This window comes from Rhinopithecus roxellana, chromosome 7, assembly GCF_007565055.1.
Source record: "Rhinopithecus roxellana isolate Shanxi Qingling chromosome 7, ASM756505v1, whole genome shotgun sequence".
Taxonomy (NCBI): domain Eukaryota; kingdom Metazoa; phylum Chordata; class Mammalia; order Primates; family Cercopithecidae; genus Rhinopithecus; species Rhinopithecus roxellana.
Genome location: NC_044555.1, coordinates 87,781,281 through 87,804,287, shown reverse-complemented (window position 1 = coordinate 87,804,287; position 23,007 = coordinate 87,781,281). Strand labels below are relative to the sequence as shown.

At 39.3% G+C, this 23,007-nt stretch overlaps 1 protein-coding gene across 4 annotated transcripts in view; it reads right to left on the bottom strand.

Moving 5' to 3' along the window:
* Positions 1–23,007, bottom strand: part of MBTPS2 (membrane bound transcription factor peptidase, site 2) — a 52,405-nt gene that overhangs the window by 11,822 nt on the left and 17,576 nt on the right. For 3 of the 4 annotated variants that reach the window (XR_004058387.1, XM_030934241.1, XM_030934242.1), the window contains exons 6-9: positions 10,228–10,346; positions 9,135–9,315; positions 741–835; positions 181–376 (exon numbers count right to left, since the gene is read on the bottom strand). Coding sequence is in view for 3 of the 4 variants with exons in the window: in XM_030934241.1 (XP_030790101.1) it covers positions 181–376; positions 741–835; positions 9,135–9,315; positions 10,228–10,346 (591 nt within the window). In the remaining variant the exon portion in view is untranslated. Of the gene's footprint in view, positions 1–180; positions 377–740; positions 836–9,134; positions 9,316–10,227; positions 10,347–20,721; positions 22,817–23,007 lie in introns of those variants that run through there. The other variant, XM_030934240.1, reaches the window with a different exon arrangement.

The following is a 23,007-nucleotide window of genomic DNA, read 5'->3' as shown; positions in this document are numbered from 1 at the left end:
TTCAGATTATCTTCCTACTGCATAATTTTCACTTAATGCTTAAGAACAAGTTAACAAGACTTTGATAAATGGTCAAATTTATAATAAATGTATTAATTCATGGATTTGTAATGAGTTTCTACTACTGAAACTATATGTGATCTTAATGATTTTCTAAGTGTCTGCCACAAAAATACTCACCTGTGTAGTGAAGATGCAGAGGATGTCCTACATATAACATATCAATTTGAGGTGGGTGTTTTACTTTTATTAAGCGAGTGTGAGTTTCCAAAGAAGGTATTATACAGAAACTTGAACTTGAGCTTTTTGTACAATCTTTATTGGTTCTGCAAACTTGGGTCGCTTCAACTGCTTTCCGGGCAGGAAGACATGTATGCTATAAATAAAATATTAATCAGTCAATACTAAAAACGATTTATTAAGAAAAACCTAAGTTACATTCCTTCAACGTTTTTCATGCCACGTAGCATATCAGGAATGAGGTTCATATAAAAGAAATGCCATTTATGCGAACCTACTATAAAATAGATTCAAGTACCCCATTTGGGTCAAATAAGATATTATCACTATAAATTTTTAAAGATTTTCAGATGAAATGTGACATGTGAAATGTAGAGATTTTAATAAAATGATACAAATAGAGCAAAAGAGAGAAGTTTCCATAGATTCCATTTTAGCTCTACATGCTTATTTTGTAGTAATTATATCAGACAAGCAAGACTGCTTCAGGGACAACTTACCAAACGCTTATTAAAATTATTTCTGTAGGAAAAGCACACATCTGTGAGGCTGTGATTGTTACAGCATTCAGTTGAACCATCTAGCCGTTTGTATGCTAAAGAGAAATACACTGTTTATTAGAGTCTCTTACATAAAAACACATTTGTGACAAAAAGAATAAGTAAAATGGCATATTTTTACTTTATTTAGAAGCAACTGTATAATTCAGAGTTCAACTTGAGGGCTACTTGCTGCAGTTTGATTTTACATTACCAAAAGAGATCCATTCAATTTTAAATCAAGAAGCAGCAGTTACCCTAGGTTAGCTGTCCTCATATGAACTGACATACCCATAAAGCCAGAGTTGCAGTACCTCAGTAAGTTTCACAATAATAAGTCCGGCTGGTCAAGCACAAACATTTAATGAACTTCTATCATGTGCCTGAATGCCAATGGTCCAACATTACTTCTGAACCCCTGTGCTGTGGTGCTGGTAAACAGAGGTGGCCAGAGGATGCCTAAGACATCCCCATTATATCCAAATACCTATTCTACCCCAGGCTTACTTTGGGGCTCCCCCTAGAGAACCAGGGATGCCCAATTTGACCCACAGATGTGCACATACCTGCCTGTACACCTGTAATCCAGTTACCATTTTTGGAAGATAACAGCAATGGGGCAACTGCTATTCCATCCATCCATCCATCCATCTATCTATCTATCTATCTATCTATCTATCTATCTATCTATCTATCTATCTATCTATCTATCTATCTATCTAGAGTCTCGCTCTGTCACCCAGGCTGGAGTGCAGTGGCACGATCTCTGCTCACTGAAACCTCCACCTCCTGGGCTTAAGCAATTCTCCTGCCTCAGCCTCCTGAGTAGCTGGGACTACAGGCATGCACCAACACACCTGGCTAATTTTTGTATTTTCAGTAGAGATGGGGTTTCACCATGTTGGCCAGGCTGGTCTAGAGCTCCTGACCTCAAGTGATCTGCCCACCTCGGCCTCCCAAAGTGCTGGGATTACAGGCGTGAGCTATTGCGCCTGGCTTACTTATTTTTTAAAGTTCTTTCGTGGACTGCTTTACTGGTATTGGGAACAGAATAAGGAATGTAAGTCACTTATATAGGTGGGACAAAAAATGATTTCATGTATTTATTTAGGAATGTTTGCTGCATTCCAACACATCAAACTGGTAAAGCATAAACTGATGGGTGGCAAGGACCAATTAAATTTGAATCTTGAATATAAACTACCATACTCAGATGTGCTGATGAAAATAGACTCAAGCGCCAAATTATCCCTGTTTCTCAGTACTACAAAAAGCTTTTCTATTACAAGAGTGCCTTCAGGAGCACTTAGTATGAAAATCTTAGTTGATACGCAATATAATTTTAATTTTATAAAAATTTTGTATTTCAGCCAAAAGTTTTTGCTTGCTTGTTTTTAAATAGCTTTTTTGTTTTGTTGCACTCTACCATTTGAGGAAGACATTTTTGTATTGGTTATACTGGATTTCCCCTAGCGATACACTGTCGCTCTCTCTCCTTGGCCCAAACATAGCAAAGAACCAAACAGAGGCAAAGGAAACTAACTGACGATTGGCTGTATGGGTAATTTTGTTCTGTTTTCTTTTTTTTCTTATTTTATTTATTTTATTTTATTTTATTTTATTTTATTTTGTTTTATTTTATTTTATTTTTGAGACAGAGTCTCACTCTGTCGCCCAGGCTGGAGTACAGTGGTGTGATCTTGGCTCACTGCAACCTCTACCTCCCGGTTCAAGCGATTCTCCCGCCTCAGCCTCCTGAGTAGCTGGGATTACAGGCATGTGCCACCATGCCCAGCGAAGTTTTGTATTTTTAGTAGAAATGGGGTTTCACCATGTTGGTCAGGCTAGTCTTGAACTGCTGGCTTCAAGTGATCCACCCACCTCGGCCTCCCAAAGTGCTGGGATTATAGGCATGAGCCACCAGGCTGGCCTGTTCTGTTTTCTTATCATAACTGAATGGGTATTTAATTTTGAGTGAGGAGTAGTATTTAAAATATTAAAGCAGACTGTGAGCATCTAATGGCACAGACAAATCCTAGCCTATAATCATTTGTCAGCCCTAATGGTAAAGTATAAGGTAAAAAGTTGTTCAGGAATTCTTTAGAAAAATCAATCCAAGCTAAAACCCTCAGTGTTCTCTTTGACCAGATTGCCAAGTCCCGTGGATTTTTACCTCCTCCTCATTTTTCTACTTATCTATTCCCACTTGAGTACAGACTAATTCTCTCTCACTTTTAAACTACCTTATCTCATATGATTCTCTTCCTAAACTGAATTACTGGAAGTTCCTTGACCACCTTCTATTCTATGGTGCTGAGGTCCATGTCCATCTTGGCCTCCTAAAAGTAAACTCACTGTTGATGGCCAGTTCAAGGACTGATGCTGTGAAACCTGCCTTCATCTTCTTAGTCAAGACTGTTATCATTTCCCAGTATTGCCTGTCATTACTTAAATTTAAACTTGTAATGTAATAATATGGGTATGGTCTGTTTTTATGACTAAACTGTGAGCTTCCTGAGGGAAAGGTTTCTCAGTGTCTTATATAAGGTGGATTACTCAATATACACTGAATACATAAATGATATTCTACGTGATTTGCCTTTGTATCAGTAATGATCTTAAAATGTTTATAGCTGATGCTTAGTTACTAAGTTTTCTTAGAGGAATGGGTACAATGCAGAATTGGAAGTCAGGAATTTATTATTGCTATTGATATGGCATGTTTGGTAATATAAATGCTTAAATGGGCCAAGCAGGTACCAAATAAATGAAGTGGATCATATGCAGAAAAAACAGAAAGTGGTGGGGACTGTGATGAACTAGAAAATACATGGCCTATTCTAGGGGGTTAGCAGTCAGGCCACTCAATTTGGGGCCCAGAATCTACAGATCTTCCATTTTGTCCCAATAGAAACCAGAAATCTGGACCTTCATGTGAAGCCTGTTGAAGTTTAAACATTGACAGCCAATTAAAAATTTAAAAACACTGGGCAAGCCAAAGCAAATACATCTGCTAAGGCTGGATTTGGCCTGGAGGCTGCCACCAATTTGTGATCTCTGTTTTTTCTTCCCATGGCATTTATTCCAAGCAAAACAGAAATCCATGCCTGTGGCCTCTGTGACACGATTAAGTACCTCCTGACATACATAATTTTCCAATAGAGTTAAATATTTTGTTTGCATGTGAGAAGTAAACTTGATATTTCTCTATTGCTATCTTAAAAAGCTATAGGCTTAAACATAATTTTAGAATCTTTTCTACTGGGTCACATAAAGAACAAGTTACTTAACCAATTTCTGTGACTTGATTCTTAATCTATAAGATAGAGGGTACGACACAGATACTTTTTACATTCATGTGTTTTTATCAATTACGAGAGGCCAATACAATTCTACTTTGGAAGTAATATTCAAGATTGCAATAGAATGTCCCCAGGGAAATTTATGGGTTCAATTTAACTCTAGAAGATTAAAATTGTCCTTAAAAATCCCCAGTATGGGAGATAATCAGAAATATTTAAGGCCAGAAACGTTTCATAATGTTACTACAGGGAGAACTCGTATATTTTGCATGTACCCTAAGATGAGCCCTAATATAGGCACGGAAATAGTCCAGTCTACAAAGAATGGTCTAGACCAGAGGTAACTGTGGAATAAAGCTGGGGAGAAGAGATTTTTTCAATTTCTAGTTCACAGTGCCTACCATTTTCTATATCTCTAACATGAACTGAATAATTTTCTTACCCTAGCTTATCAAATATATAACACATAGCTAGGGCTCCAACACAGGGAAGCAAGCCTATTTATTCTCAGTTCTATTGCTGACTTTATGCCATCACTGCCTAGTAACAAGTAGTTAAATGAAACACACACACACACACACACACACACACACACACGAGGCTGGGTGCGGTGGCTCACCCAGGTCAGGAGTTTGAAAACAGCCTGGTCAGGAGTTTGAAATCACCTGAGGTCAGGAGTTTGAGAACAGCCTGGCCAACATGGTGAAAACTCGTCTCTACTAAAAAAATACAAAAAAATTAGCCGGGCTTGGTGGCATACACCTGTAATCCCAGCTACTCGGGACGCTGAGGCGTGAGAATCGCTTGAACCAGGGAGGCAGAGATTGCTGGGAGCCGAGATCGCGCCACTGCACTCCAGCCTGGGCGACAGAGTGAGACTCCATCTCAAAAAAAAAAAAAAAAAAAAAAAAAAAAAAAAAAAATATATATATATATATACACACACACACACACACACACACACATATATACTTATATACACACTCTTACTCTTTCAATTTAGGATAGCAAACCATAACTTGATGCTCATAATAACAAAAAAAAGTCTTTTTTTTTTTTTTTGAATATTAGAGCAATTTGGGCATAAAAACAATCTGAGTTCTCAAAGTTTGTTGAAAAGATTCCCAGAGTTTTCCTTTTATTATCTTAAACTGGGTCAAGAAGGGTCTTCTCTCACTCCAGTTAAAGATATGTAAGACAGTTTAATATTTCTGTTGCCAGGCAGGTAAGGGCATAAACCCTCACCTCCTTTGAATAGGAATGTAAACTGTTCAGGGTGGATGCCTGAGTCTGGGCTCACAGCTTCACTTTAAGCAGAGTTGCCTTAGCACTCTGTCTCGTGCTTCTTAAAATGTAGTTCAAATGGTGGACTTGCTAAGGACAGCCTTTCTTACTCAAGACAATGCTTTCATCAAAAAGGAATTTAGCTTTATGCATATATGAAATAAGGAGTGCCTCCCTTGAAATAAAGAGTGAAGATGCAAAGTACTTGTTAGGAAAATAGTCCCCCAAAAGAGTCATACTAGTTATTGTCTGTAACTTTCAGTTCTATTTAAATCACTGAGTGGTGTATGGACAGCCAGCAACCCTAAAAGCAGAGGCTTCAGTATGAATGGGGGAAGAGTGTATGTTTTTCTGTTCTGACCCAGAGTAAGACCAGAGATCTATTCCAGGTACAAAGGGCTCCAAGCCCTCACTCAGTGTTCTTCTTGGAGTTTCCCCAAAAGGCCGTTTAATCTTCAAAGAGTTTAAATCTAATACTGCATCTGGGAGAGGCGGGGTATGAAATAAGAGGCTAGAGATAATTGGTGGAGATGGTTTACAAGCACTTCCAGGGTGTGATCTTTCCAAGGTGGCTTTATTAATCTGAAGTGGTATAAATTCCTAGAATTTAGTTATGTGTACTGAATTCTACTCTAAATTGAACATGAATAACTTTTGGATCACTGGACACTTTGTATTGGTATATTTGACCATATCTTTCATTCCTACTTACAATGAAGGATAACAAAGTTACCTAGAAACATATAAAAAACCATCAATCCATAGCTTTCTTAAATGTCCATGGCCCCAGGGGCTAAGCCTGCCATCAAAATTAATCTAGTGTGTATTTTTTTTTTTTAAGGCTAGTCAAGTGATGTAGTGGGAATAGAGAAGGAACAAAGAATTCTGTAACTGGTTGTGATCAATTAATTGTAACCACAACTGCATTTGGACCAGTCCTAGTATATATTTTAAGTGATATTTATAGACATTAATGTTCCTTTAAACTGGCTAAGTATACGTACTCCATTTTCGAAAGCTTAAATAGAGGCACAGATTTATCAGATATAGTAATCATGTAAAATAAACATGTATACTGAGACAAAATAGATATTGAAGAATTACTCCTGGGCTACAATAGCCCAGGGTCTAAAAAAAAAAAAAAAGAGAGAATTACTTCTGGATTGATTTTAGTATAAAAAGAGTAATATCTGCTTTAGGTATTTAAACAAATACCTCCAAAATGTAGCACATGATCCATAACAGTGAAATACTCAAACAGTTAATAAGAAGAGAGTTTCTGAGTATTTCAGGGAAAATTTTTACAGTCTGTCTGATAGGAAAAGGATAAAACCCTAAACATCTGAAAATGCAGATATCTTAGGTAAAACAATCCTACAGAAGAGAACTTTATTTAACTAGTGTGTCACTTTGGTTTTTGTAATTCAATACACATTACATCAAATTTAGAGAAACCAAAAGAAAATGATAAAGGACTTAAGAAGTGGGAAATAATAAATCATTTCTCTAAAGAAGAACACATTGTGGATTACATAATCAATCTTCTGTCATCTTAAAAGCTTTGGAAGATGGTAAGAGGCTCCTGAGAATGGGGAAAATTTATAAATATTTCAACCTTAAATAATCAGACTGGTCCACTGAACAATCTTAACACCATTAAAACAGAGCACAACAGATACTGGATGCAATATGATGCCATAGGAAGTACCAAGCGCCACCTATGAAGTGTTTTTGCCAAACAAACAAACAAACAAAAAGGATTCTGAATCTAATCAAGGCCGTGGACCTAATTAACAGTTTATAGAAAACTGGAAGACATCTGAACAAGTTAATGACATCATGAGGATAAGCTATAACCAGAAAAACCCAGAATACAGGAAATTCAACAAAACAAATGACTCAGTTTCTTCAACAAAAAAATAACCTTTCAAAAACAGGTCAAGGGGAATTGTTACAAATTTAAAAAGTCTTAGAAGACCTCCTAACTAATTTAAATCAACTATAATGAAAAGAATGAGAAATAACTGAATACCAAGTAGATATCAGAAATTACTGTTATTTTGTTAGGAATTAAAACAGTATTATGGTCATGTTTAATGAGTCATCATCAGTTAAAGGCAGGCTGAAGGTTATGGATGAAATGATAGGATGCCTGGGATGTACTTTAAAATACTTCCCCTAAAAGTGGACTGCTTAGATGAAAAAATGGGCAAAATGTTAATAATTGCTGAAGTTGGCAGAAAGATACATGTGGGCTTGTTTATACTATTCTCCGTTGTGTCTAAACATTTTTGATAATAAAAAAATTCTTACAAATGGATTATACATGGAAGAGTAAATTTTAAAACTTTTTAAAAAAATCAGTTCTTACTACTTTGCCTGTGTTGCACACAGTACTTTACTAAAACTATTCTTGATTATTAATCATATTTCCCTACGCCAATAGATGTGGACAAGTATCAGGATGTTTTTTCACTTAAAGATATAGTCTGTGAGCATAATTTCTATTTTCTAACACCTTCAATTTTGTATAAACAATTTTGTGTAAAGAATTGGGAAGCTGATTTTGTACAAAGAATTGGGAAGCTGATTTTGTATAAAAAATTGGGAAGCTGATTTTTCAGAGCTAAAATAACTCAAAATAAGTTTGGCAGGATTCGAGAAGAAACTTGCTTCAGCTCTGTCATCTGCTGCACAGAGCAACATATCTGACTTCACAGGGTATTTTTGGAAGCCAAGATAACTTCCTTAGGATGCCTGCCACATAAAATACATAAAATAACTCTATCCCAGATAGATTCAGACATGCCAACATCCACACAGCTACCACTAGAACTGTTTAAGTATTAAGGGAATTCTTAAGAAGTAAGGGAATTTTTTCTAAATCCCAGATGGGGTTTTTTGTTTGCCAAGTTCCTTTTTATTTCTTTTAATCTTTCCTTATTGCATGTCTGTGTTGGGCTAACAATATATTAATACAGAATGTTTATGCTTTGATTTTTATATATTTAGTTAACTATCATTGTTTATCTGTTCTGACATAAGCTTAAGCAAAGTAGAACTGGTTCTTATTATTTATATTCCCTTTTTCAGTTATAAAAGTTTAAAGTACTATAATATATCTACACACTATAAAGATAATATATTGGGAGTATTTAATTATTGGAATTAGTTAATTGGTTATGATGGACCTTGAATGCTGATTTTTTTTTTTTTCTTTTTTTTTGAGACAGAGTCTCTTTCCATGTCCTGATCTTGGCTCACGGCAACCTCCATCTCCTGGGTTCAAGTGATTCTCCTGCCTCAGACTCCCGAGCAGCTGAAATTACAGGAGCCTGTCACCATGCCCTGCTAATTTTTGTATTTTTAATAGAGATGGGGTTTCACCATGTTGGCCAGGCTGGTCATGAACTCCTGACCTCAGGTGATCCGCCTGCCTCAGCCTCCCAAAGTGCTGGGATTACAGGCTTGAGCCACTGTGCCTGACTATGATTTAATACAAGTGTTTTGAAAGCAGAAAATATTAGAGTCCTAAAAGTCAAATATGACATTATGAAAATAATTAAAAGTTCAACAATATATAATAAAGGAAACATACATATTAGCATCCAACTTACCAAGAAAAATGTCTATTAGTTTGAACCTATTTACTTTACTGATTTGCTTTAAACAGATTAGAACAGAATAAATCTATAGACATGGTCTAAGGATTAGTGAATGGCAGGTACTGGTGCTTGAAGCATTATATTATATTGAGGAAAATACACACCTCTAACTGGGAAACTTAACTGTTGTAAAGTTGATGCACTTATACAGTAACCAATTTGGGGCTCATAGGCGATGGTATCTAAACATTCATTCCAATCTTGCACATTAGTAACAGGACAATCCTGTAGATGGGTGACAAGGTCTCCCACAAAAAGGCCTCTGGGTCCAATGGCAGGAGAGTCCTTGGGAAGAGGGTAAAACCAAATCAGATAATGCATGAAGACAAGCTATAATTAATCTGAGCAAATAATAAAGACACTGAGTTAATTAAGTAGAATATTTTGAATGCAGAAGATAATCCAGCTTTGAATTCAAGACATAGTCCTAGAAAATTAAAATAAAACCCAACAATTATAGTTGCTTTTCCCAAATTCTCCAAGATTTTGAATTTTTCACAACTGAAAAAAAGCCGACTTGCTGACTGTTAAGACTAAAATGATAAATTTTTTCCCCAAACTGCCAATTAAAATTTTTTTTGGTGAACGTATCATCAGACTGTGCTGTCTTTCCTATATCCTTAACACATAAAACAATAAGACACGTCCTTACATATCCCAAATATACAGACAATACCATCAGTACAATGTATATGTAAGCCAACTGCTCACAAAGGTAATTTTCCTCTTTCTAATGTCTGAATAGAAGATTTGATGCCATCATAGCAGTTATTGTCTAAGGGAGTGAAATACAGAGTTGAAGACGTTAACTTAAACTCCTATGAAATGTTGCAGCCGGACAGCCTAGGTTTCATCTTTCTTAGTACTTAGGAGGCGTAAAGACATTTGACTCAAAAGCAGATATAAAAATAAACAGTAAAGGTAAATGATGCATTTTACCAATAAACTACAGGTAGAGAATCTTGATACTATCTTCTTAAGTACAGCATCAGGACAAAAACAATTTTCATGAAACTTTAAAAAAACCAATGTGTTTCCCAACATTATTTGCTAGAATTGAAAGGATTACGGTAATTTCTTCAGAAGAAACCAAGCATTTTGTATATGAGGAGATCTTGAATAAAAGTTTCTGATTAGATGCTAAGTATTACATCACAACCTCTGATGAAAGAATGCCCTGAGTAATCCATTATTTACCTCAGCAACTTCAGTGATGAGCACCCCAACTCCAGTGTAGTAAAATGGCAAGAGAATTACTGGGAGGAGAACGAGAGCTAAAATACCCAAGAGTGCAAGGACAAAATTATGCCAGATACCTGGAAAGAGAGGAAAAAAAAGCAATAAGCTCAACCAGGGGCAGGAATGATATAAGTAGGTGGACCTCACAACACTTGGGCATTCTGATAAATTAATAAAGTGATCAGAAGAAGCAATGAGGCAAAAATATCTACTTATTAGTAGAGCAGACAGATGTTCAATTATTAGTTACTTTCATTTCAGATACTGAAATCTAAAACGGGCATGTTAATACCACACTAGGAAGACCACACGCTAACATGATTTGATACTGATAGAACTAGTATCTTCCACTAACTATACCCTCTTTTCAGAAAATGTATATATCACTAATTTAAACATATTTGTGATCTTTGAAAGAAACCTCAAATACATTCAAATAAAAAAATTCTTGCTAAACAGGGGTACAGAAACTCAAATGGTACTTGGAAAACGGAGGTTGTTTTAAGAATTAAACTATTATGCAGAATAATATTGGTGGAACAAACTGAGCATGTGTTTTACATCACGTCACAGACTATAAAGCAACAAACCGTAAGAAAACTGTCGGCCAGACGCGGTGGTTCACGCCTGTAATCCCAGCACTTTGGGAGGCCGAGGCGGGCGGATCACGAGGTCAGGAGATCAAGATCAGCTTGGCCAACATGGTGAAACCCCGTCTCTACTAAAAATACAAAAAAATTAGCCAGGCATGGTGGCGTGCGTCTGTATTCTCAGTTACTCTCTACTAAAAATACAAAAAAATTAGCCAGGCATGGTGGCGTGCGTCTGTATTCTCAGTTACTCGGGAGGCTGAGGTCAGATAATTGCTTGAACCCGGGAAGCGGAGGCTACAGTGAGCTGAGATCATGCCACTGCGCTCCAGCCTGGCAGGACTCCGTCTCAAAAAAAAGAAAACTGCCTTTATTTATTTATTTATTTTTGTAAACCCTAAAATTGGCCGGGCGCGGTGGCTCACGCCTGTAATCCCAACACTTTGGGAGGCCGAGGCGGGCGGATCACGAGGTCAGGAGATCAGGACCATCCTGGCTAACACGGTGAAACCCCGTCTCTACTAAAAAAAGTACAAAAAAATTAGCCGGGCGTGTTGGTGGGCGCCTGTAGTTCCAGCTACTCAGGAGGCTGAGGCAGGAGAATGGCGTGAACCCTGGAGGCGGAGCTTGCAGTGAGCCGAGATCCGGCCACTGCACTCCAGCCTGGGCGACAGAGCGAGACTCCATCTCAAAAATAAATAAATAAATAAAACCCCCTAAAATTTAGGTAGTCAAATTTGCGAATCTTTTCCATTGTATATTCAACCTTTGCAGCTGTGCAAAGGAAGACTTTCTCACCCCTAACATTATGTAAGTAATCACTCCTTTTGTGGGGAAGGATGGTTTAAACAGTTTTATTTTTACATTTAAATCTCTTACCATTTGGAATTCATTTTTGTGTATGTGTGTGATTTTTATATTTAAATCTTTTACCATTTGTAATTTATTTTTGTGTATGGTGTGACTGACACATATAACTAATTTTATTCAAATGTTTAGCTAATAATTACTGAGCAGTGCATCCTTTCCCTACTAAATTAAATGCAACTTTTAATTTACACTACATTTTCATCTATTCTTTGGCTTGCTTCCGGATTTTCCATTCTTTTCCACTATTCCAGTGACAACAAAGCTGTTGCTGGTAGTAATATTTCAGTATTTAGTAAATAAATACTTTCAATTTGTTTATTTTGGTTATTCTCCCTTTATCCTTTCCAACAAGTTTGAGAATCATTTTGAGAACCACCAAATATTCAAATTAGGATTTTTTTCTTTTTTCTTTTTTTTTTTTTGAGACAGAGTCTCACTCTACTGCCTAGTGGCGAGATCTCAGCTCACTGCAACCTCAGCCTCCTGGGTTCAAGCGATTCGCCTGCCTCAGCCTCCCGAGTAGCTGGGATTACAGGCGCCCACCACAACGCCCGGCTAATTTTTTTGCATTTTTAGTAGAGACAGGGTTTCACCATATTGACCAGGCTGGTTTTGAACTCCTGACCTCAAGTGATCCGCCCACCTTGGCCTCCCAAAGCTCTAGGATTACAGGTGTGAGCCACTACACCTGGCCCACATTAGGATTTATAATGTCACTACAATGACTGCAGTAACTAGGGGTAAATCCACACTTCCACATTTCTGACATAGGAACATGACATCTCTGTTTACTGAAATCTTCTACATCTCTCAGTACAGATTTGTAGTTTCTCTATATAGGCCCTGCACACTTCTTTAAAAATGTTAGTTTTTAATTTTTTTATGTCACATTACTTTCTGAATGAGATCTTTTCTTCCTATTATATGATCTGTTTCTTTCAGATACACAGGAACACTACATTTATTTTTGTATATTTACTTTGTAATCAACCAGCAAACTGAACTTTCCATTTAGGATGTCTTAGTCTTTATTCTCTTGGATTTTCCATTATTTGCTAATAATAATCATTTATCTCCTCCAACATTCATACCTCATCTTTTCCCTCCTGTTTGATCTTAGAGCAATGACTATAACTTCTAGAACACTTTTAAATAGTTGTGATGGAATGCCTTCTTTTGCTTTCTTCATCATTTTAATAAAAGAATAGCCAAGCAACAGTAGGACTTAGATGGAATTGAGGACAAATTTTATTCTGGTTTATATACTAAGCAGTGAGATGGGGGCAACAGTAGAAAAATCAGAATATGGGTGACTCAGGGTTTAAAAATATCACGGGGCTGGGCACGATGGCTCCTGCCTATAATTCCAGCATTTTGGGAAGCCGAGGTGGGCAGATCACTTGAGACCAAGAGTTTGAGACCAGCCTGGGTGACACAGAGATATTCTGTCTCAAAAAAAAAAAAAAAAAAAAAAAAAAATCATGGTTCAAAGGAGAAGAAAATCTATAGTTGTGATCAAGGCAGCAAGGTACACATAGACTTGAAGCTGGTGATTATTATTAAGCGGGGGCTAAGGATCACCCCAGTCAAGCCCTACTTATGCTTAGTGTGGTTTGCAAATAATAATAATAATAGAAAAACCAACTACCTTAATTCTCTAAATACACAGATGTGATTTACAGGTCACCAGATGACTGAATAGGTAAAATAACAACGTACTATTCCTTGAATAACCCACAGTAGTTATAGCTGAAAGAATGTAAACTATCAATTTGGCAAGGCTTACACTGTGCTCTAATTTTAAATCCCAGCTTACTCTCATCACAGCATCATTTTTATAGTCACCAGTGTTTTTTACTTTGCCCTCAAATAAACTTACAACTGGTTTATACAAATAAGAACAGGGTTTTCAATATTTAAGAAGGATTTAAAAACATTTAAGTATGGAACCAGAATGGTCAAATTTTACTTCCACTATTTAAAGGAATTTTTAGCAACAAAGCATAGATAATTTTTTTTTTTTTAAGCAATCTACTCTTCACTTGGGACCAGATCGCAGGTATTGTTTAATCCCTCTTCTAAAAATTCTTTATACCATAATTCAAAATTAAAACACCTTCATTTACAATGTGTTCAGGAAGTATCTCATCTCATCTCTCTTTTTTCCCCACCAAATTTCAGACAGATGTTTAGTGGCTTTTTCTTTTCAAAATCAGTATGCATTTCATTGTTATTTTTTTATTAGAAAAGAAAGAAAGAAAGAAATAGCCCGGTGTGGTAGCTCTAGCTCATGCCTGTAATCCCAGCACTTTGGGAGACTGAGGTGGGTGGATCTCTTGAACCCAGGAGTTCGAGACCAGACTGGGCAACATGGCAAGACTCGCCTCTCTACAAAAAATACAAAAATTAGCTGGGTGTGGTGGTATACGCCTGTGGTGTCAGCTACTTGGGAGACTGAGAAGTGGGATGATCACTTGAACCCAGGAGGTCGAGGCTACAGTGAGCCGTGATTATACCACTGCCCTCCAGCCTGGGTGACAGGGCGATATCATATCTCAGGAAAAAAAAGAAAAAGAAAGAAAGAAAAAAAATCTATTACATATGCAACTTATTTTATTTTTGAGACAGGGTTCTCACTTTGTCATCCAGCTGGAGTGCAGTGGTGCAATCTCAGCTCACTGCAACCTCTGCTCCCCAGGCTCAAGCCGTCCTCCCACCTCAGCCTCCTGAATAGCTGGGACCACAGGCGTGCACCACCATGCTCGGCTAATTTTTTGTATTTTTAGTAGAGACAGAATCTTGCCATGTTGCCCAGGCTGGTCTGAAACTTCTGAGCTCAAGTGACCTGCCCACCTCAGCCTCCCAAAGTGTTGGGATTACAGGCTTGAGTCACTGCACCTGGCCTACCTATGCTACTCTTTAAAAGTAGCATTATAAAACTAGATTTATTGGGAGGCTGAGGTGGGTGGATCACCTGAGCTCAGGAGTTCGAGACCAGCCTGGCCAACGTGATGAAACCCCATCTCTACTAAAACATAAAAAGTTAGCTGGGTGTGGTGGCAGGCGCCTGTAATCCCAGCTACTTTGGAGGCTGAGGCGGGAGAATCGCTTGAACCCGGGAGGCGGAGGTTGCAGTGAGCCAAGATCATGCCATTGCACTCCAGCCTGGGCATCAAGAGCAAAACTCCATCTCAAACAAACAAATAAAAACAAAAAATAAAACAAAACAAAAAACTAGATTTAAATGACACTCTGGACTTTTTACATGGAAGTGGGAAGACATTTTAGAAGCAATGAAGCTATATTCCTAAGTTTAAAACTAATAAAGTAGGCAGAGGGTATACATGTATTTCTCTCTCACTCTAAATACATAATTTCTGTACATCCCTAAACTTTGGGGAACACACAGGTTTCCCATGTTGTCTTCCACTTTGATGGCTGCACCAAGGTGAGCTCACAGCTCAGCAAACATTTAGCAGGGAGTAAGATACTAAACTCTTCTTCTTACAGACAATTCCAGATCTTTGAATTTGTCCTGTCTTGAATTCAGGGTAAGATAAGCATCTCCTCCCCACCTCTAACTTTGCCCCCTTGCCTGGGAAAGATGGCAGGGCAAAGCTGTTCTGTTATCTACTAGGCTGACAACTCACAACTGAGAATGAGAAGTTACTGGGCTAGGTGATGTTTGGGATAGGAGGACTAGTTAGTTATATACCATTTAATAAGCTCTGAAAGAGGTGTGTGGATCCAATTATTGGTGGGGATATATAACCTTCTTTAGTCTTAGTTTTGGACATTAAATGCCAATTTTAAGGAAAAAGAAGACTCAGTACATTTTAACCCTAATATGAAATTAATTTAAAAATGTTCAATTGGCTTTTAAAAAATTACTAAAAAATACATGCTGACTATAAAAATTCCAAACAATAGAGAAGTAATAGTCATCTTTCCCAAATACCATTTCTCAACCACCAGCCCCATGACTCAGAGTAAACATATTGTTATCATTTTCCATTACTCCAGATTTTCTCTGCCCACATCAGCATGTATATGAGTATACATGTGTAATAATTTTAATAATTTATTTAAGAGTACAAAGCAGTAAGTTTTCTAATAACTTTTTCAAGACAGTTTTATAGTTTTTAAATTTAAAAAAAAAATTTTTTTTTTTTGAGACAGTCTCACTGTCGCCCAGGCTGCAGTGCAACGGCGAGATCTCGGCTCACTGAAACCTCCGCCTCCTGGGCTCAAGCAACACTCCTGCCTCAGTGTCCTAAGCAGCTGGGACTACAGGCGCGTGCCACCATGCTCGGCTAGTTTTTTAGTATGGGTTTTTTTGTTTTTTTTTTCCCCTAGAGACAGGGGTTTCACCATTTTGCTCAGGCTAGTCTTGAACTCCTGAGCTCAAGTCATCCTCCTGCCTCCACCTAAAGTGCTGGGATTACAGGCGTGAGCCACCACGCCCAGCGGGTTTTATATATATGTTTTTTGTTTTTGAGACAGAGTCTCGCTCTGTCGCCCAGGCTGGAGTGCAGTGGCGCAATCTCTGCTCACTGCAAGCTCCGCCTCCCGGGTTCACGCCATTCTCCTGTCTCAGCCTCCCGAGTAGCTGGGACTGCAGGTGCCCGCCACCACGCCCGGCTAATTTTTTTGTATTTTTAGTAGAGACGGGGGGTTTCGCCATGTTAGCCAGGATGGTCTCCATCTCCTGACCTGGTGATCTGCCCGCCTCGGCCTCCCAAAGTGCTGGGATTACAGGCTCACGTGAGCCACCGCACCAGGCCTATATATATATATATATATATTTTTTTTTTTTTTTTTTTTTTTTGAGGCGGAGTCTCGCTCTGTCGCCCGGACTGGAGTGCAGTGGCCGGATCTCAGCTCACTGCAAGCTCCGCCTCCCGGGTTTTACGCCATTCTCCTGCCTCAGCCTCCCGAGTAGCTGGGACCACAGGCGCCCGCCACCTCACCCGGCTAGTTTTTGTATTTTTAGTACAGACGGGGTTTCACCGTGTTAGCCAGGATGGTCTCGATCTCCTGACCTCGTGATCCGCCCGTCTCGGCCTCCCAAAGTGCTGGGATTACAGGCTTGAGCCACTGCGCCCGGCCCAGGCCTATATTTTTTAAACTCTTTTTTCCCCTTAGCATCTTATATCCCATCCTATGGCAGATATGGTTATATGAACCCAGTGGTTCCCTGAAGCCTGCTCCTACAAGCTTGCCGGAGCTAACTGTGTACACTTCTCCCTAATTCCTCCTTCAGGAAGTGTAGGTTTACAGCTTGAAACTGACCATGGTGCGAGTATTTACACCACAGAAACCAGCAAATGCTACCATCAGAGCTCCCTACCTCAGCCCTGCAGAGCCAGATGTTAAACATTCACTTAACACGCCACTAGATAACCCCTTACCCCATACCTAGTCTTCCCTTTTCCTATTGCAGTTTTTCTTATGGGGCGGGGTATGGGCACTACTAGCACCAGGATGTGATGGAGACAACTCTGGCCTGTGGGCTGTAATGTAGCTATGATGGAGCTGGATTTAGGTCCACGACACAAGCTGCCTGCTGGGAATAGCAGAGCTAACAAGACAGAACCTGTGTCCCCAAATCACAGAGTTACCCGATCAACACTGAACTACTTATATTTGGAATGTTTTGAGAGTTTATGCCATTTATTTTTAGTTATTAGAGCAGAGAAATACCTAGCTAACATATGTTCCAAGTCATGTATTCACTTTGTAAAATGCTCCTTTTTAAAGTGTTGTAAATTGTTAAATTGCAGAAATAGCCAGACAAAGTATGGTCTAGGACTTATAGGGTAAATGATCTTTTCTATTATATACAGACACATCATTTAAAACACCAATGGTATCAAATTATTATACTATATTTTGCTTTTTCGTGTCTCTTTAAAAAACAAAAACAAAAAAAAGACAGTCTAACTCTATTGCCCAGGCTGGAGTGCAGTGCTGTGATCACAGTTTATGGCAGCCTTGAACTCCTGAAGGGATCCTTCCACCTCAGCCTCCTAAAATTTGGGATTACAGGTGTGAGCCATCACAACCTATTTGCTTTTCAATTTATATATTTTTGACATTTTTCCATATCTGTTCATACATATCAATCCCATTATATCTGCTACAGAGTAATCCATTTTTATGAACATATCAATTTATTTATAAGTTTCTTACTATTAATCACTTAGGGTGTTTTAACCTTTTCATATAATACTGAAATATACAGCTGTGCTTACAATGTTAGGCGTCCAGTTAAGTATGCATCTACAAGGGTATGAAAAATTACCTAGAAATGGAAATGTTGGGTCAAAAAATATGAACATTAAAGTTGACCTCCAATGAGTTTGCATTATTGCATTAATTTATACTCTCATAACTGACATTTTTCCACTCTCTGAACGACACTGGATGCTATCATAATTTTACTCTTTGCCAGTCTTCTGGGTGAAAAATTAAAGCCCATTTTCTTGAGAGCCACTTATTTCTATTCATTGCCATTTTTTGATTGAGTTCTTATTAATTTACTAATTCATATATGCTATTATTTATAATCTATACATGGAGGAATTTGGTCCTTTGTAACAGGTATTATAATTTTATCCTCCCAGTTTGTTGTTTGGTGTGGTTTGTCATTTTGCCTGTATAGATACTTTAAGTTTTTGTGTGATCAAATAGTTCCTTGTACTAAGGCTTTTCCACTTCAAGATTATAAAAGATATTCACGTGTGTTTTCTTGTACTGCTTTCATAGCTTCCTTAACAAAATTAAAACGAAACAAAACAAAAAAACCTAATCCTTTGATGCACAGGAATTTACTCTGGGGAAACTAATTTAGGATACCACTATGAATTCCCCCAACCCCAGCCGAGTTGCTAGTCACAGAAACCAGACATGAACAAATGAATAAAAGCCCGGACACTCAGCAGCACTGATTCCTTGACTATCTGCCTAGTGTCTTATCTCGTCAGGCATGTAGCTAGTACCAGATCACCCCTCTGATTCTGGATTTACCCATGCTGGTTAAATGGCAATGAGGGTGGTGGGGCACACACATTTCCTTCATCTAAACAACCTCTTGTCCATTAATGATTTGTTAAAAAGTACTGCAAAACTCTGGAATCTTTGTTAAAAACTCTTACTTTTTCTACAGCAGGGTTTCTTAACAGGGACACTATTGGCATTTATTTTTTTTGAAGACAGAGTCTCACTCTGTCACCCAGGCTGGAGTGCAGTGGCATTCTCTCAACTCACTGTAACCTCCGCCTCCTGGGTTCAAGCGATTCTCCTGCCTCAGCCTCCCAAGTAGCTGGAATTACAGGGGTAATGCCAGCACCTCTGGCTAATTTTTGTATTTTTAGTAGCTGGGGGGGTGGTTTCACTATGTTGGACAGGCTGGTCTTGAACTCCTGACCTTAAGTGATCCACCCGCCTCAGCCTCTCAAAGTGCTGGGATTACAGGCAGGAGCCCCATGCCCGCCCCCCCGCCACCCCCTTTTTTTTTTGAGACAAGGTCTTACTCTGCCACCCAGGCTGGAGTGCAGTGGCCCAATCACAGCTCACCACAGCCTCAACTTCCCCAGCTCCAGTGATCCTCCCATCCCAGCCTCCTGAGTAGCTAGGACCACAGGTGTGCACCCCACACTCAGCTAATTTTTGTATTTTTGGTAGAGACCGGGTTTTGCCATGTTGCCCAGGCTGATGTTCAACTCCTGAGCTCAAGCGATCCACCCACCTCGGCCTCCCAAAGTGTTGAGATTATAGGTGTGAGCCCTTGGTACCCAGCACTATTGGCATTTTGGCCAAATAATTATTTGTTCTGTGGGGCTGTCTGTGCATTGTAGGATGTTTAGTGGCATTCCTGATCTCCCTCCACCCACCAGAACTCTCCCCCTTTCCTTTAGTTCTAGCTTCTATATTGATACAAGCAAACTACTTTCTTCCTTCTTTAGAAGAGGTATTTTATTTTGCTTTTTCTATTACACAGGATGTACTTCTTAAGTGTTAAAGTCAACATACACACAATGTATTCTACAACTGAGCACTACTTTAACTGAACAGGCAAAGAAATTACACTAAACAACAGCATCTGGTAGTATTTTGGGGAAAATAAAATGACTAAAATAGGTTTAAACTAGTACTATTAATCACCTAATATCAATACTACATAACCTAATACAGCTAAAATGCAAGATGTGTTAACATCCAAGAATACAACCAAAATTAAAACAAATAGCACCGATATAACTTTTTTAAGCAGGAAAATACTTTGCGTATGCATATAATTGTTCACTCTTTTAAATCTTTCCCAAAGTCATCAACCTCCAGAAAAACCATATATAGACTTATGCATATTCCTCAAAGTATAAACATGAACATTTTGAATTTTTTTACAGTTTTTTAAAAAACATTATAAACAATAAATGAACATCCTGTTTCTAAGAATGTGAAAAGTCCCATTTTAAACACAGTTTGTAAGAACTGTCTCTTGATGTGAAGTCTATGAAGTCTACAGCTAATTTTTGTTATTTTTAGTAGCCGGGGGGTGGTTTCACCATGTTGGACAGGCTGGTCTTGAACTCCTGACCTTAAGTGATCCACCTGCCTCAGTCTCTCAAAGTGCTGGGATTACAGGCAGGAGCCCCATGCCCAGTCCCCTTGTCACCCCCCGTTTTTTGAGACAAGGTCTTACTTTGTCACTCAGGCTGGAGTGCAGTGGCTCGATCACGGCTCACTGCAGCCTCAACTTCTCCAGCTCCAGTGATCCTCCCATCTCAGCCTCCTGAGTAGCTAGGACCACAGGTGTGCGCTCCACACTTAGCTAATTTTTGTATTTTTGGTAGAGACCGGGTTTTGCCATGTTGCCCAGGCTAATGTTCAACTCCTGAGCTCAAGCGATCCATCCACCTCGGCCTCCCAAAGTGCTGAGATTACAGGTGTGAGCCCCTGCACCAGGCACTATTGGCATTTTGGCCAAATAATTATTTGTTCTGTGGGGCTGTCTGTGCATTGTAGGATGTTTAGTGGCATTCCTGATCTCCCTCCACCCACCAGATGCCAGTAGCACCCTCCCCCTTTTCTTTAGTTCTAGCTTCTGTATTGATATAGGCAAACTACTTTCTTCCTTCTTTAGAGAGAAGTTGCTTTTTCTATTACACAGAATGTACTTCTTAAGTGTTAAAGTCAACATACACACAATATATTCTACAACTGAGCACTGCTTTAACTGAACAGGCAGAGAAATTACACTAAACAGCATCTGGTAGTATTTTGGGGAAAATAAAATGACTAAAATAGGTTTAAACTAGTAGTATTAAATCACCTAATATCAATACTACATAACCTAATACAGCTAAAATGCAAGATGTGTTAACATCCAAGAATACAACCAAAATTAAAACAAATAACACCGATATAACTTTTTTAAGCAGGAAAATACTTCGCGTATGTATATAATTGTTCACTCTTTAAAGTAAATCTTTCCCAAAGTTATCAACCTCCAGAAAAACCATACATAGACTTATTAAGCATATTCCTAAAAGTATAAACATGAACAATTTTGAATTTTTTACAAGTTTTTTAAAAACACTGCAAACAATAAATGAACTATTTCTAAGAATGTGAAAAGTCCCATTTTAAACAGTTTGTAAGAACCGTCTCTTGATGTGAAGTCTACGAACTTTTCTCCTGTTGGGACCAAACTTTACAAAAACACGGTTACAGAACAAGCTATGGCATCTTAGCACTATTATCTTACGTCAAGGTTTACTTTTAAAAAACTTTTAAATTGTACTTTTACTACTCTAACAAAACACGAACCTTAGATGTGTAGGATTCAGGCTTTTAAAACTCTTAGAAACAACATACAAAGCTTTGAGAGGCATATTTATTCCCTACCGCAGTCCTGGAAGATACTTCCCAAGTCTGAGAGGGGTCTTCTCCTTTTCACGGGCTGTTTTTGCTCTTCACATGCGTTAGGATGTGGGTTTTCAGGTTGGTTGACTGAGCGAACTTCCTATTGCAGATATCGAAGGGGCACGCGAAGGGCTTATCGCCGGTGTGGATGCGCAAGTGTGTGCGCAAATTGAAATCAAGGGAAAAGCGTTTCCCGCAGCCTTCGAATGTGCACTGGAAGGGCTTCTCGCCGGTGTGAACCAGGTGGTGTCGTTTCAGCTTTGAGCTCTCAATAAAAGCTTTGCCACATTCTGCACATACGTGGACTCTGGGCCCGTGGATGTGGAGATGTTTTCTCATGGCGGCGTAATCCCTGAACATCTTTTCGCAGCCACTATGAGAGCAAGGGACTGTTTTGGGAAGTTCTCCTTTGGACCTTTTGGGCTTCATTTTAGTAAATTCTGCCAGCTGTTTAGGATCTGAGAGATCAACGCCTGGTAATCCCTCAGGAGGAAGTTTCTTCCCTTTCAAGTACTCGGAATAATCAGGTGGGTTTTCAGCCTGGCCTTCACCCACTGCCCCTTGGTCATTGTTATCGTCAGGGGACCACACAGTCACGGAAAACTCACCCTCAAGCGTTTTGATCGGCACTTGCTTCTGCTCCCACTTCCTGCTGCCCTCGTTGGAGCTGCTGCCCGCCGGCGTGGCCTCAGTGCTGGTGGCACTCTTGCTGCTGGGCGTTTTGCTGCGCTTTTTGCTGCGCTTTTTGCTGCGGCTCTGGGTTGATGTCGATGCCGCCGAGGCTGACAGAGAGGCCAGGGTCAGCTGGAAGTGCTCGTCTTCAGTGCTATCCGGGATGGTCAACTGGTCCTCCAAGTCGTTGCCTAGCAGGTTGTCTGAGCCGTAATAGCCCACCACTTCCTCTTGTGTCTGCACCATGAGCATTTCCTGGTCGTGGTCGCCATAGCCCGTGCTCATGAAAAGCGGCTGCAGCGCGATCAGAGGTGGGTGGTTGTGGCCACCATAGATCCAATTGCCATCGACATCCTCGTACTGGATGCTTTCCATCGGAATGTCCACCATAGGAAGGGGCTCCACATTGATGTCCTGGAGCCCCACAATATCTGCCGGAATCTCCGGGTCTTGTGTAATGTAGAAATCTTCGTTGGAGGCCATGGCTGAGAGTTAGGTTAGCAGCAACAGGAAGACCGTGGGAAAAAGAACGCTGAGGGGAGTGAGGTGGCAGCTGCAGGGAAAGGCCGGAGCGCAGAGAAAGGCCGGAGCGCAGAGAAAGGCCGGAGCGCAGAGAAAGGCGCGAACTGCAGAGAAAGGCGCGAGCTGCAGAAAAAGGCGCGAGCTGCAGAGAAAC